Source organism: Pectinophora gossypiella, chromosome 7, assembly GCF_024362695.1.
Source record: "Pectinophora gossypiella chromosome 7, ilPecGoss1.1, whole genome shotgun sequence".
NCBI lineage: Eukaryota > Metazoa > Arthropoda > Insecta > Lepidoptera > Gelechiidae > Pectinophora > Pectinophora gossypiella.
In genome coordinates this window covers 10098197-10113107 of record NC_065410.1, presented here as the reverse complement: position 1 = coordinate 10113107, position 14911 = coordinate 10098197, and the positions used below count along the sequence as shown (strand labels likewise).

General features: G+C 35.4%; 3 protein-coding genes across 8 annotated transcripts in view; 1 reads left to right on the top strand and 2 right to left on the bottom strand.

Annotated features, from left to right (window-relative positions):
* LOC126368000 (disks large 1 tumor suppressor protein) overlaps nt 1-1494 on the bottom strand; it is a 44147-nt gene extending 42653 nt beyond the window's left edge. For 2 of the 6 annotated variants that reach the window (XM_050011823.1, XM_050011824.1), the window contains exons 1-2: nt 1270-1493; nt 44-175 (exon numbers count right to left, since the gene is read on the bottom strand). In XM_050011823.1, coding sequence (XP_049867780.1) covers nt 44-175; nt 1270-1288 — 151 coding nt within the window. In that variant the 5' untranslated portion in view covers nt 1289-1493. Of the gene's footprint in view, nt 1-43; nt 176-1269 lie in introns of all 6 variants that reach the window. The other 4 variants (XM_050011827.1, XM_050011828.1, XM_050011826.1 and 1 more) reach the window with 3 other exon arrangements.
* A 1455-nt stretch (nt 1495-2949) lies between these two features.
* On the top strand, nt 2950-8560 carry LOC126368063 (calcium/calmodulin-dependent protein kinase type 1). Its single transcript, XM_050011939.1, has 2 exons — nt 2950-3982; nt 4188-8560. The coding sequence occupies exons 1-2, from the start codon at nt 3111-3113 to the stop codon at nt 4399-4401; spliced, it is 1086 nt and encodes a 361-aa protein (XP_049867896.1). The 5' UTR covers nt 2950-3110; the 3' UTR covers nt 4402-8560.
* A 41-nt stretch (nt 8561-8601) lies between these two features.
* Nucleotides 8602-14029, bottom strand: LOC126368016 (protein sly1 homolog). Its single transcript, XM_050011863.1, has 11 exons — nt 13852-14029; nt 13616-13775; nt 13225-13526; nt 12936-13025; nt 12505-12763; nt 11748-11906; nt 11156-11331; nt 10535-10805; nt 9930-10059; nt 9221-9430; nt 8602-8780 (listed from the first exon to the last, which is right to left on the bottom strand). Exons 1-11 carry the CDS (start codon nt 13877-13879, stop codon nt 8670-8672), a joined length of 1896 nt encoding a protein of 631 aa, XP_049867820.1. The 5' UTR covers nt 13880-14029; the 3' UTR covers nt 8602-8669.
* Between the last annotated feature and the right edge of the window lie 882 nt (nt 14030-14911).

Here is a 14911-nt window from a genome sequence, read left to right as displayed (position 1 = left end):
GACTTAATTAACATAAGTAGTTCTTAAATATGGAAGAACTTACCAAGTAGAGCTTGAAACAGTCGAGACTTGAAGATCCGGATGACTCTCTCAATGGCGAGGCGCAGTTGTCGGTCCTGAGGCTTCACTAGCTTACTGTGGTAGTCTTCCAGCAGTTCCAAAGCTCGGTGGGCCTCTGTTTTGGCGGGAAAAGCGGCCATTAATATATTATATCCGGCTCGAAGGACTAAGTGTTAAAGAGCTATGCGGTGACGATTCAAGAATGCGGCGATGAAGGACAAGAGTTGACAAAAAAAATATTTTGCGCTAGATTCGGTGCCACTATGTTACTTATTAGATACCTATCTACATCTATAAATATGTTTTTGTAAGTTTAGAAAATAACTATAATGAATAATTAATATAAGTTTGCTGAGGTGTGGGTACTTTAGTTCATCTTGCGTGTAAGTACCTTTGACTACCCCAATTGGGATATACTTAGTAGTGAGCTTGTTATAAGATTTATAATATACTTAGTATAGTACCGAACGTGTATGTAGTAGGTAACTACGTATCTACATTGTTTTCGTTGGATTTTGGCGTAAATACAATGCACCAAACGCGAGGTGTAGTCTAGATTCTGCGTATATTTAGATCATGAAGTACACTAGTCAATTCGTTTCTCTGTTTTACAGAGATTGTATGTAAATCTTGGTTCGTGTGATCGGTATAAATATAGGTATTTTAGGTACACACACTAAAACATTGACTTAACAAATACACATGCGTAAAATTTTATTACGTAGTAGGTACCTATGTATGAAAGTACGCGGGTTTCTGTAAACATTATAAATAGATGTAATTTTAAAGTACAAATAATAAAAGTATAAAAAACGTGTTACGTATATTATGAAGAGTAAATAAAATACGTAATTTCCTTGACCCAAAACATACGTACACGATAACATGTGGATTGTGGGCGTAATGAAACGTGTTCGGTATAATGTAAATAAATCTCTAGGCTAGCAGAAAGTCTAGAATACTGGAACTACGGTAGTCAAACACGTGATAAAAGGAAATAAATTATAGTTAATAACGTGCACTGGTGCGCCTGGCAACACTCTGCCGTCGATACGAATCAACCATCAACAGAAGGGTGCTTTCGAGGGGAGCTACAACCCCTTGCGCAGTTTGTTATTTCATCAATAACATAGCAATATGCGCCCTGGGCCATAAACAAGCTCCAAGCATTATTTAACCAAACGCTATGCGCTACTATAATAAATTCACCTTGCTTACGAACTGGCATCACGGCACCACCCCCTAACACAATTTTAGAAACCTATAAAATACACTTTAGCACAAAATAAAACGAAAAACTATTTCACAGTGATGTGATAGCGATAGAGTTCATTTTAAACGATTTTAATCACAGACGTGAGCATTTTTGAACGGCACATTTTCACGAAAACATTAGGAAATAAGGTACGAAGTGATGTGCGGTAGTGATTCCGCTTATGAGGGCCATCGACTACTGTGCCGGATGGGATTGGTCGATTTCCACCGTGACGTCAGGGGGTGGAAGCATAGACAAAGGGATCTGTAGAGTTGCGAGGGTGGGATTTACTAGTCTCTCATTGGTACTCGTGCATACTTTTCCCACTATGATTTTGAGAGTACAAAATAGCAAATGCCTAGTATCTTTACAACTCAGTTGTTATTTTTTTTTGATATTTTTGTTTGAATAGGTACTACGTTTGTGTTATAAAAAAAAATAGGTATTTATTTACAATAAGTAACAAATTTAACCCCGATATGGATTAAGGGCGTGAGTTTATGTACCTAAGTAAGTCGTTATGTGGAGTATTTATGACGACTACTAAAATAAGTTATTACCTATTCTATTTTCTTTACTTAAAATTAAAAGTACTTACACCATAATTGCTTATTTTTAATTTTGCGGATTAGCGTTTAATAACTACGACTGAAGTAACTATTACCTAAATGGTCACCTGTATCAACCTGTATAGTTTACTTTTATAGTTAATTTAGCTGACAAACGAAATGATGCATTTGTAAAAAAAAAACCCACACTCTCTGTTACTACCGCACACAACATCACGCTATGTAGTTAATTTAAGGGTAAACGTACCCTCTACTCCACCTATTCTACTACTACCCATAGTAGTAGAGTTCATGAAGACGATCTGCTGTTCTTCAGTCGTTTGATTTTTTAGTCAATAAACATTTTATAGTTTTCTTTATCTTTTGTAAAACGGAGGCCCGTGTTGCTCTATGAAATCTACCTATTGAATCGAGTACCTACCTATCTAGTTGATTTATTTCCAAAGTTAACGATGAATTAATGGTGTTTAAATAATCCGGTAGATGGCAATGTTCCATTCCATTCCATTTTATCAACTGTTGATTGTCGGGATTGAAAATAAAATCAAGGTTAATTTTTAAATCAACACAAAAGTATGCCTCACTTATTATTATAATGGTGCTAATTCCTGTAAATACCATCTAATTTTATTTTAAGTTATATCTGTCCTTTTCTTATCCGCCGAAAAGGAAAGGGACGGATGATTCACAGCTCTTAATTTTAGGAAGAATGAGTAAATTAATGTGTCGGGTTATTGACTGACGTAAAATTTTTAGACGGTTGGTTTAGATTTGTGCTTAAAATTGACGTGTGTTCCATAAATTTTATGCTTGTCGATTACCCGTCCCTTTCCTTTTCGGCGGATAAGAAAAGGACAGATATAACTTAAAATAAAATTAGATGGTATTTACAGGAATTAGCACCAATGTATTCATTATTTAGAAACTAAAAATAATACGGCCTAATAAAGAAAAATTTACTAGATTTCATTCAGCTTCACAAATAATCACAAAAGATGACGAAGTGACCATAAAGTTTTCAATTTTCGAACGTGTAATGAAACGTGACGAATTTTTGACAAATAGTCTGACCTTGGGCGCCCTGCGCATTCCGTATCCGTGAAGTGAAGCCAGAGTTTATTGTTCTGTGTAGGCCAGTCCAGTCAGTCTCGATTCGATATAGCTACGTAGGCACGTAGATAATTTAGATAAGTAGTGTTTCAAACCTGTAAACGTGGGGCTCCAAGATGCCTCTTTTTGGTAAAAAGGATTTTGGTAGAAAATCGAAGAAGGAGAGTCGAGACTCAGAGAAACAACCTTCCATCGAGGACAAGTACATCGTCAAAGATCTGCTGGGCACGGGAGCGTTTTCTGAGGTGCGTCTCATTGAGAGTAAGGAGAATGGACAGCTGTTTGCATGCAAGATCATCGACAAGAAAGCTTTAAAAGGGAAGGAGGATTCGCTAGAGAATGAAATCAGAGTATTGAAAAGATTCAGTGAACAAGCTAAAAGTGACGGTGGTGAAAAGAAGATGTTTTCACATCCCAATATTGTTCAGCTGCTGGAGACTTACGAGGACAAGAACAAGGTATATCTTGTGATGGAGCTAGTGACGGGAGGGGAACTGTTTGACCGTATTGTCGAGAAAGGTTCGTATACCGAGAAAGACGCGTCCAATCTCATAAGGCAGGTGCTTGAAGCTGTGGACTACATGCATACACAGGGAGTTGTGCATAGAGACCTGAAACCTGAGAACCTCCTGTATTACAGTGCTGATGAGGACAGTAAAATTATGATCAGTGACTTTGGTTTGTCTAAGATAGAAGACTCTGGCATCATGGCAACAGCATGTGGTACCCCTGGGTATGTGGCACCAGAGGTGTTAGCTCAGAAGCCTTATGGTAAAGCAGTGGATGTGTGGAGTATAGGAGTCATATCATACATTCTGCTGTGTGGATATCCTCCATTTTATGATGAAAATGATGCCAATCTATTTGCCCAGATTTTGAAGGGTGATTTTGAATTTGACTCTCCTTATTGGGATGATATTAGTGACTCAGCCAAAGATTTCATACGGCATTTGATGTGTGTAGATGTGGACAAGAGATATACTTGCAAGTGAGTATTTTATTTTAAAATGTTTATATTATACCTACTTTTTTTTGATATTGCCATATCACTAGTTTGGTTAATTCAAACAAAAATATAATTCGTAATTTGCTAAAATCAGTTTTACTTGTCAGAAACCAATATGTCATGTAAACAGTTCATCCACTTGATCACATTCCAATTGACTTGAATCAATATGATTTCAATTTTCCAGACAAGCATTGGCCCACCCATGGATTTCTGGTAATGCCGCCAGCAACAAGAATATCCATGGTACTGTGTCCGAGCAGCTCAAGAAGAACTTTGCAAAGTCCCGCTGGAAACAGGCGTACCATGCGACCACTGTTATCAGGCAGATGCAAAAGATGGCGCTCAGCAGCAGCAGTTCAAGTCGCAACACCAATGCAAACCCTCAAACCAAACAATAGCTGTTTCACCGACAGCTGGCATGCACACCCAACTCTTGACTGCAACTACATGCTTGATAAGGTACTTAAGTCTTTGTTATTCATGACATGATAATGATCTGATCTAATTCTCAGTTTATACACCAAATGGTGCAACACTTTTATTAGATATAAATGTAGAACCGTCACATTGGTTAATTGAAATTCATTGCTGAATGAACAGTTGTTACTAGACACAGCTCAGATTTGTGTCATCACTAAATTTGTAGCCATGTTGTTTGTAATTGATATCAGTCTGAAATTTAATTGGAGCAGTGCTTAAAATATTATTAGACATGTTAAGGTAATGATGAAATCAACGAACTGTTAAATAAGACATTATCGCTAGTCAATGTATCATTTCTGCTTATAATTATAAAACTAAAAAATGTTTCAAAAATATGTTATCTGAATATCATAATGAGGTTTATAGTAGGTTACAAAATATATTTCGTGACTTTCATGCTGTCTAAATCTGATCTGCTACTAAACTGTTGCCATTGCTACCACATAGGATCTGTCTTGTTAAACTATCAAAATATGACACATAAAACACACAAGGAAAGATTTTGTGTAACATGTCCTCTATGAAGTTATTTTAAAAATATTTTTAAATACCTACCCTTGAAACTTCTTCACTTACTTACCTTTGAATAATAAGTAGGTAGGTAATAAATAATGTTCTCTTTAAACATACTGACTAATAGTAATTATTCTTAGGTACGGTGATAATCACTTATTAAATTAATAATAAGATCTGTTACAAAATAAATTAGAATAAAGTGATAATATTACAAATTAAATGTAATGATTGACATGAGATAAGACATAGATGGAAAAAGGTTGGAAGAGTGGAGTTGACATCAAAAGGGAAAACAAAAAATGAGCTTCAGATCTGACTTATCAGTACAAATTATAATGTTTACTTGATCTTTACATTTTACCCAGGCAACAAAAACATCTTTATTGACAATCAATAAGTTACTATTTTATTGATTACTGCACTTAATAACTAAACCAATAGTCATAAAACCCCTGTATATTCCCTAAATAAATAATGAGTTAAATTATTTTACTTAAAGAACTTGGAATTGTTTATTTGTACCTACTTATTTTGATTCAAGCTCTAGATGTTCATGATTATGGACCCAAAGAAAGTTGTATATCAGCAGAAGTGATCCCTGTTTAGTGTGGAGTAAATCCACTGGTTATGTATGTAGATCTGTAACTATATTATATCCTATTTAATCCCTTCAACGTAGTTGTTTTTGAAAAATATGAGTCATATATAATATGCTATACCTAGTGTAAGTTTTATGATTCTGAATTTGAATCCTTCCTATCTCTGTTACCATATAAATATCTATTTCTTGTAAGTTAATTAGCGGTTATACCTATATTGCACTGTTGAATTCAATGTTATCTTATAATAATACTCTTAACTGTGACTAAAATAGATATAGTGCATATTTATACAAAAAATATTTGTAAAGTCATCAATATCATCAGCATTGGCCTAACAAAGTTTATTTGGAGGGTCGCATAATGTAAATGTGCGGAACATTTTGATTTGACTTAGGCTGGCATGACATTGACCTACAGAATAGAGATGATTGCATACTGTCTGTAGATCTAGATCCTTCAGAAGGTCTTGTGAATCTCTTCACATATTTACTAGGAACATTAATAGCTAATTGTTCTGATCCAGTTTTAAAACATAGCCTATACATTTAAGGTATATACCGACAGCTTCGATGTTCGAATCAAGTACTTTACTGTGTTATAGGATTGTATGCATCTGTGTGTTGATTAACACATGTTCAGAAATCAATCAATCGGTGACTGCGCATGGCTGCTTGCTTGCGACTATATTGCACATATCTTATGTTTTTCCTTACAAAGTTTTTTACCTTATCCCATTTTATTAGATTGGAGTTAGAATTCTCAATCTTTGTTTAACTTTATAAACAAAAATTGATAATATTTTTTAATATGTACTTTGCTATAAGAATTATTACGACATTTTATCAGTAAGATTACAGAGCGAAGCTATTTTTGGTTGATATACATTTTTATAATATTGAGAAATCATATCAAAATTTGACATTCCTTTTTGGATACACCTTTTATTTTTAAAATTTCTATTGAAACTACTTAACATTCCATTGTTCAGTATTTTATACTTACCAATAATATGAAACTGTATTGTGAACTGTGAACTAGTGCAACAACCAGATTGTCATATATTTTACAGCAAGTCGAAAAGTAAATTAAGTACGATTTAAAAGATTTACATTCCAGACACGGTATTTATGGAGGACATTAAAATTTGAGATGTACGAATTTGATTTTTAAGGGCATTTATTAACTTTAATTATTTACAACATGTTCAAAATATCTTATTAATAATGTACACATGAGAACTTATGAATCATTTTAAGACGAAACATTCGATAATTTGTATGTATTTTATTTCAAAATAGAATAATTTTCCGTCCATGGATTTCTCTTGTAGCAGCTATGTTATTCCAGCTATTTTATTAAATCCATGACAGAATAGCTCAACCAATATTGTTACTTGTTTTCTTATTAAACTCACATTATTATTTGGCTTGGCTATAACATACTCTAATAACGAATGATACACCTATGTAGCTCACATCCTAGTGATCATATTATAATAAGACATGGAATTGAAATTCTATAACTGTTTGTTGAGTGTTGGTTTTTATTTTATTTGACACGCATCATTATTTTTGTATGTAGTGTTCCAAATTGACGCTCAACAATACATACAATGAGCACTTAAACAGCATTCTTATAGCTTTTTGTACTGGTACTACAGCGGGACGCGATGCGTATCTCCTGACGGATAATGCTTCTGTATTATCATAATAATTAACGCTTTATTGTTATTATATAAAGCATCGCGCTGCTTGAGTCCTTATATTCGTGTAGAAATATGATGAGTAAATAATCTCTAAGTATGACTGTGTATTTGTAAATGCGCCTTAATATCTATGTAATTAATTGTTATAAATAGTTCTTCTTGTCCGTGAATTATTTTAGTCACGATTATCACCATGTTTCTATTATTTTACTTTAGAGGCTTATAAACAATTCTCAAATAGTTTCATCTAACGTAAAACGTTTACAGATCATTTTATTAGTGCCATTTTATTATTATACAATTTTATTTAAATTCAAGAATTTTTCAACGTTTTAAAATATTTATTGAATTTATAAAAAATATAATGTAAAATTAAATTATATAACACTTGACTTTGTTTATTATGAATTTATGATATAGGGAGAATAATTCTTAGCTACGCACAATATTTTAAATATAATTTTAGTGTTTTTACATTTAAGTATAAGATAATTGTGTTGCAAATATATGTTTAGTGTATCATGTATTTTTTTCTGCACAAAATCTGTTTGTCTATATAGTCATGTATTTATTACTAGAGATCTTGCCATAATTCTGCCATATCTTTTATATTCCCACGTTGCTCTCTTCCTCACTTGTTACGTTGTTCAGTTGTTCACTGTGCCAAAACCATATCATGATCAGTGATAGATGTTGTATTTGTAATGTAAGAGTCCTTATATTTGTTAGCCAGTATAATATGGAGATTATAACTTTTCACAACTTACAGTGTCATAAGCAATGCTAAGTGTAAGATGTTCAAGTTCCTTGTCACTTAAATCTATCTATTTCTTTATTCATTATTGTACTTTTTATTCTAAGTGTAGAAAATATTGCTATTTTTCGAGGGTTATTAAGTATCTTTGTATGTTGTTTTAAATTAACATACACAATTTATTTTATTTTTAAGCACAATAGTGTAAGGGCTGGGATAAATTTAAATGTCGACAAGTTTGTTTTTGTGTACCGCGCGACTTCCGCTATCGTTTGGGTCTTTGGTTGTGAACTTTTATTTCTTTCAATGGACAATCTTACATGACAGAATCGGTAGAGATGCGTAATACTGTGGGTAAAGATCTGATTACTATTGAATTACTAATCTTGTGATTTAGATTTTATACTTCTTGTTCAAAACAATCAAAATTTATTAGTAGATTGTTAGATGTTAGCTATATTTTCAATGTCATTGTAAATAAAATGCCAACTTGTTGACATGTTTGTTTTATTTCTCTTCACAATTGAAAAGTCGAGGCTGTAATAGATATATGATTTATTTAATAATAATTGTATATTACATAGTGCACATGACGCGGGGGAATGTTCATTGTAGTTCTTCGCCGAGCAGCGAGAGTTGTTTGAGGAACTGCGACGCGTTGGGCAGCGTGGTGGCGCCGTAGATTATTTTCCTCGGCGTACCGCTTGCAGCTTGTTGCTAAAAAACAAAATTCAACACTACTATAAAAAAACCATTAATCCGATTTCTTCGATAAAAGCAACGCTAAACAGTAACAACATAAGACATACTCCTATATATATTGTATAAGTAAGTATATAACAGTCCATCGCAGGCACTGAAGGCATAAAAGAAACAAGTATAGGTTACACATAAGGACGAGAGAAATACTACCATTGTAGACGGAGGACGTATTACTATCGTATAATTCAAGAGCACGGAGCAATACGAAATTGATGCTGGCAAAGTGTACGCACGCACGGGGCGGAAGGCCATCTAATACACAACAAATGCACACGAATCGACCAACCACTGTGAGGGAAAGAGTGACAGAACGACTTTTCTCACGCTGTAATTAAATTAATACGCCATCTCCTCTTCCTTGCACACCGACAAAACAAACGAGTAACATGACTCACCTTAGCAAAATCGAGCAGGTTGTGGTACTCGATGTAGTTGCCGCCGCCGACGACGAAGACCACGGCGTCGGCGGGCGGCGGCGCACGCGCGGCCCGCGCCCGCGCCGCGGCATCGGTCCGCGCCGCCTTGGGGTCCAGCCACGTCAGCTCGGCGCCCGCCTCGCCGCCGCCGCCCAGCGCCGCCTCCACCGCGCGGCTCACTGGCAGTTTCTGAAATACAAATTATTCTAGCTATTATTTTCAGTGTAGGATCATACGTAGTTACATGAACCATCGGGGTCTGCATGATTACGCTATCCCTCGCGCCGTGAAGTACATCGTCATCGGCCAATAGCTGCGCAATGTTTGCCTATGGTGAAAGCATTCGCTGCGCCTCTTGGTCAAACTCGAAAGCCACTGTACATATCGCGTCTCATAGGATAGCGCAACCCGTGTAGATCACCCATGCCCGGGACTTGTAATGACTATGTTTATTGATAACTTTTAATAAATAAATTTTGCTATAATCTTAGCTTTACTATATGGACTTAAGTTATCGCTGTAAGTACAGTAAGTCTGTTACTAGAAAGTTCGAGGCTGGTAAACACGCACCGTCCAACCCTGGGTTTCATTCTTTTTTTTTTTTATCATATTATATGTGCCAGTTTTCATCCGACTCGGACGATCTAGTCCTGATAAGATGACGGACAAGTATAATGTGTATACTTACATGTTTTTTGACAACTAAGTTCTTGACTCCTTCCATCACAAACGAGGACCCCTGAGACACCAGTTTGGAAAACATGGAAACGGTTTTTGTGCCGCCACCTTCATACTGACTGGACATTTTTGTGAAGCCTCTGTAAATTCAAGTGAGGAGTTATTTTGAAAACACTTTATGACGTCGATGAAATACAGGCTAGTCTTTGGTGAGTATTGACAGAAAATATAATCAGTTACAATAACTTCTGGCGAAATAATTTCCCGTAATCACACGAATGACGAAAGTACATACACACATAAATAAAGTCACGCTCGTAATACATATATAGGTCTAATCACGCTAAGAAGCAGACTGTGGAATTACACATATTGCGGTCCTGACACACCATTTTTGCTTTATTAGCTGAACTTCCTCTATTATTTGGTCAAAATGTCATGATGACATGTGGAATGTGCTGTTTAATAGTTTGTTTGCTGTTTAATAGTGTGAGTTTAAAGATTTAAAATGTTGTATGTACTGTGTATGTATTATGATAACTTCAGACAAAGAAACTGTGTTAGCTTCACATTCTCTGTTAATTGGTCATACTGTTACATATAAATTCGACTTACTTCCACCGTTTCATGTAAGCCATGGGGTTGACGTCACAATTGGCGGCTTGCAGCGCCGCTTCTAGCTTCTTATATTCCTCTTCTGGTAACTGCGACGTGCACAGGTAGTATATGATGAACAGCCGCATCTTGTCCTCGGGGGTCCCCGCACTAGGGTCTGATATCAAGTCTATGACGGCTTTGCTTTCCACACTGCTGCTTTTACTCATTATTTTCTCTTCCAACTCGAAGAACGAGTCCAGTCTCCTTGATTTTATTGCGTTGAGGATGGCTGTAAAGATTGTATTTATATTTTAGTAATAAGGAATGCTTCTTTGGGAGCAAAAGAAAAACCTAAATCAATATTAGCTGCGTTTCTTTTCGGTTATGTAAAAAAAAACTGACAGTGATTATCTGCTTTCTAATATGAGGCGCGATGTCACCACACAACGAGTATAGAATTGAAAATAATTTAAAAAAAGAAAGTCATGAATTTTGCGACAAAAAATTCCACTTGATATTAACTCAGAATTGAGCTGAATCATCCCTCTCAGTATTCGTTACGATGTCACTAATATCCTGTATGTGTATATGGCTTTTCATACATAATGACGCTTGAGACCGTCAGAGATGTATACATACCTGTAGCAATAGTGGTATGCATATCGATGAGCCGTTTCTTTTCCATTAGCTGTGGCAGCGAGTTGACAGCGCTGGTGAGCCGCTGCGTGTTGTCGCTGACCATGCTGAGCGCCAGGTCACTCTCCGCGTCCAAGCCCATAGAGCTCTTCAGTTTCTTTACCTCCGCTTCTGAACTCCTGTAAGAATGTATGAGGAATGTTGTAATATTTTTTGTGCACAAGGTGGGAGCAATCTGGGAGCGGAAGCTTTTGGTGAATTCCTCGCGCAAGTTGTTGTCACTGCCTGAGGTATGGGAGTGGTGAGACAGGGGAGGGGGGCGGTTGATAGACTGAGGAACATTCTTGACAAGCTGACTCAGTTCACCAGTCAGTGCTTTTCTACCTCTCGCTCTGCCTCTCATATACTTCATTATTTTTCTGCAAGGTACCTACTATCAACACCTTGAGAAATGGCATAGATTAAATAATAATTGTAAAAATTTACCTCCAACAAGTTTACTCCTGATAATTAATATCGTTGAATAAATTATTGTGACTGAGGTATTTTTTCAGCATGTAAATGATATTTAAAAAAGACATATTCCATCCCATACCTATATTTGTCTAGGTCCTCTTGTATGGCTTCAGCCACTGTAGGGAAGGGACTGCCCTTGTGTTCTGACCATAGTGGGTCCTTGGAGTCTAGATCACAGATGCGGGTTTTTGTCTTCTGCCCTGGTACAGGGGCTCCAGAACCCTCTGGTACATTTGCTCTGAAAAGGTGAAAACATTTAATATCTTACAATAGCCAACATTACAGCTCACCACCTATTTATTACATTGGTCTAACAGAAAGCTCAGTAAATCAAATCAAATATACTTTATTGCACAGAACTAAAATTTCAACAATCAGACAAAACACATGAATACAGTACAATTTGGGTGGCGGTAAAGTGTGGGTACTTAGTTCATCTTGTGATGGATGTACCTCTGACTACCCCAATTGGGATATAGTAGTGAGCTTACATATGTGTATCTTATACTACTCTAAACTGGCATGTAGGTCAAACAATTGATGAATGTGGAGTAAAAAGAGAACATACTCAAACTCGCGCGTAATTCTCAGCAGGGTAAGCAGATACTATGGAGTTCCATTTGTTTTTATCCTGACATACTTACTTAAATAAGAGAAGAATGTCAGCATCAAAGGAGGTAGAATCTACATAATGTATTTGTATTGTCTGATCAATTTAAAGGGATAGAGTTCTCAATGAAATTGGATAGATTTTGATTTGAGATTGAAGACTGTGCAATTAAAATAGTGCATCAACTCTTTTAATTCTAATTAATAATTTTAATTTATAAACAAACCTATTAAGAGACAGATCAAGCACATCGTGAGCTAATGCCTGGTATGTCCATGTGTGATGTAATGGAGTTGCCATATCTATATTCCTGTCCAACAATATGAGCATGGGTCTTGTGAAACTGAATGAACCCGCCTGCCCAGTGTTACCATGGAATAAATTATTTCTAGCATCCCAAAGGTTCTCCCTCAATTTTTTGTCTAATTTCTTGGCAACCATCTCTGCTGCATTGCCTTTACTGCTTCGTATTACAGGGACATTTCCTGAAAAATTAAATAACATATAAATTACTTCAATAATTAATATGAATCCTAATTTGTTAATGGAAGCTATGGTTACATGTTCAAGAATCAAATAACATTTTACAAATATTTATTTAACCTTTTTTGTAAAAAGAACTGTCATTTTAAGAATTCTTTACATAAAAACACTTACCTAGAGTAACAAAAACAGAGAATAAGCTTTCTACAATATTGTCCATTATTGCTTCCATTTCAGTATCTTTTGTGTCACCCTTGTTGATAGCTGAAAAAATATTCTTATATAGCATGATGATTAAGCATATTTTGGACAGTGTTTATACATATAGCAATTGGAAATCCAAAGGGAGTTAAATGCATAAATTAAGCAAACACATCCTTATTAAATGATCATAATCACACTATGACAATGTAATATTGACAGTAACTTTGCTATGAATAATCAATATTATATTTCAACTTACCATAATAAGACAATGAGTCAGACTGTTGATGTTTCATTATAAACAGATCATCCTCCAGGCAGATGAAATTCAAATACTGATCATACACTTTGTGAATGTTCATCACTGAGTTGGACTGAATGGCTGATGCTGCCAGATCCTCAAGCTTCTGTCGGGATATTGGAGATATGAAGTTTAAGTGATATTGGTCATATATTCCATTGTCGAGGTCTTGGCAGATGCGACCTAGGTTTTCTTCCGTAGGGGCACAGAAGTAAACTGCTGGTACTTCAGGTATAGGATCTCGGTCAGAGTGCAGTTGGCTGAAATATTGGAAATTGAAATATTGAATAAATACATTTTGTAACGGAAATCTTAATATATGAATAGTGTGATCAATAAATTGGCTTACACATGAAGAGTCACGCCTAGTTCTCGAAGCTCTTTAATAGAAATCAGAGGTGAAATGATGTCTTGTCCAACCCTGTCATAAATCAACACTTTCCACGTAGGTTCTGTAGCCACATTCTTCGTGAGAGTTTGATTCAGGTTTAGCATTTGTTTAAGAGCATCTGGAATTACAAAAAAAATAAGTAATGGGGTAATTACACATCAAAAACATGAACATTACAGTGAAATCGAACTTACTGAGTTGGCGTTCACGTAAAGTCGTCATGATGGTTTAATAGATAGACTGCCATAAATCACAATGCTTCACTTATTAATTAAAGTTTTTAGTGAAATAATTTCGGTTTCAAGTGAAATTATTGCCTATTTTCACGAAGTTGAATACGTTGAAATGTCATTTTGACATTACGCAAAGTGACAGTGACAGCTGACACGTCGCGATGCAATGGGGATGTTCGTTCATTTCTAAAATGTGTTGGAGGAAGATTTATTGATATACTTTCTGTAAGTAAAATATATTTTAACTACATTCAATCATCTTTCAATAATAATATCGTTTTTAAATAACAAGATTAATACTGTTATTATTTATTAGGTACCATATTATTTAATATGTGATTTAGTACGGGTCCGTTATGAAACCACGAAACAAATAGTGAATATTTTTTAAAAATATTTTAATGAAGAAGGAAGAGTAAATTTTCATAAAACTCTCTTATAATTTGTAACTTAAAATAATTTACTTTCTTTTTTGTTATTATGGCAAATCATTGTTTTGAACGAAAAAGATTAGATCAATGGTTACCAGTGTTCCACAATCTTCGTAATAAATTAAAAAAAGATCAATGGATTTCGTAGGCGGGCAAAATTTGAAAAGTTTTAGACAGGACCAGGAAAACCAAATAAGAATTTCGACTGTCCAAAAGCAAAGTATGATCTGTAGCGCTACATTTTAAGAAATAAAATATGAGACATGGGTTTTACGGGGGATTATAAGATTTTGATTTTGTTCCTGTGACATAATAACGTTGTTTGAACCGTGGTAACCCAGGTGGAAGAACGCTTAACCTTCATTGTGAGATCGCAGGTTCAAAATTCCAGAGACGGCCCTAAACCAATGATTTTCTAATTTGTTTTTTAATTCATGTTTGGATCTTAATGATTACCTATGTGCTTAGGGGCGAAGGAAAATATCGTGTTTTCGGAGGTATGTGACCTAGCCTATGGGCTGGTTTTTCCCTTCGGGTTGGAAGGTCAGTCAGGCTTCTGTAAAAAACCGGGCTTGTTAAATCTTCAGGTT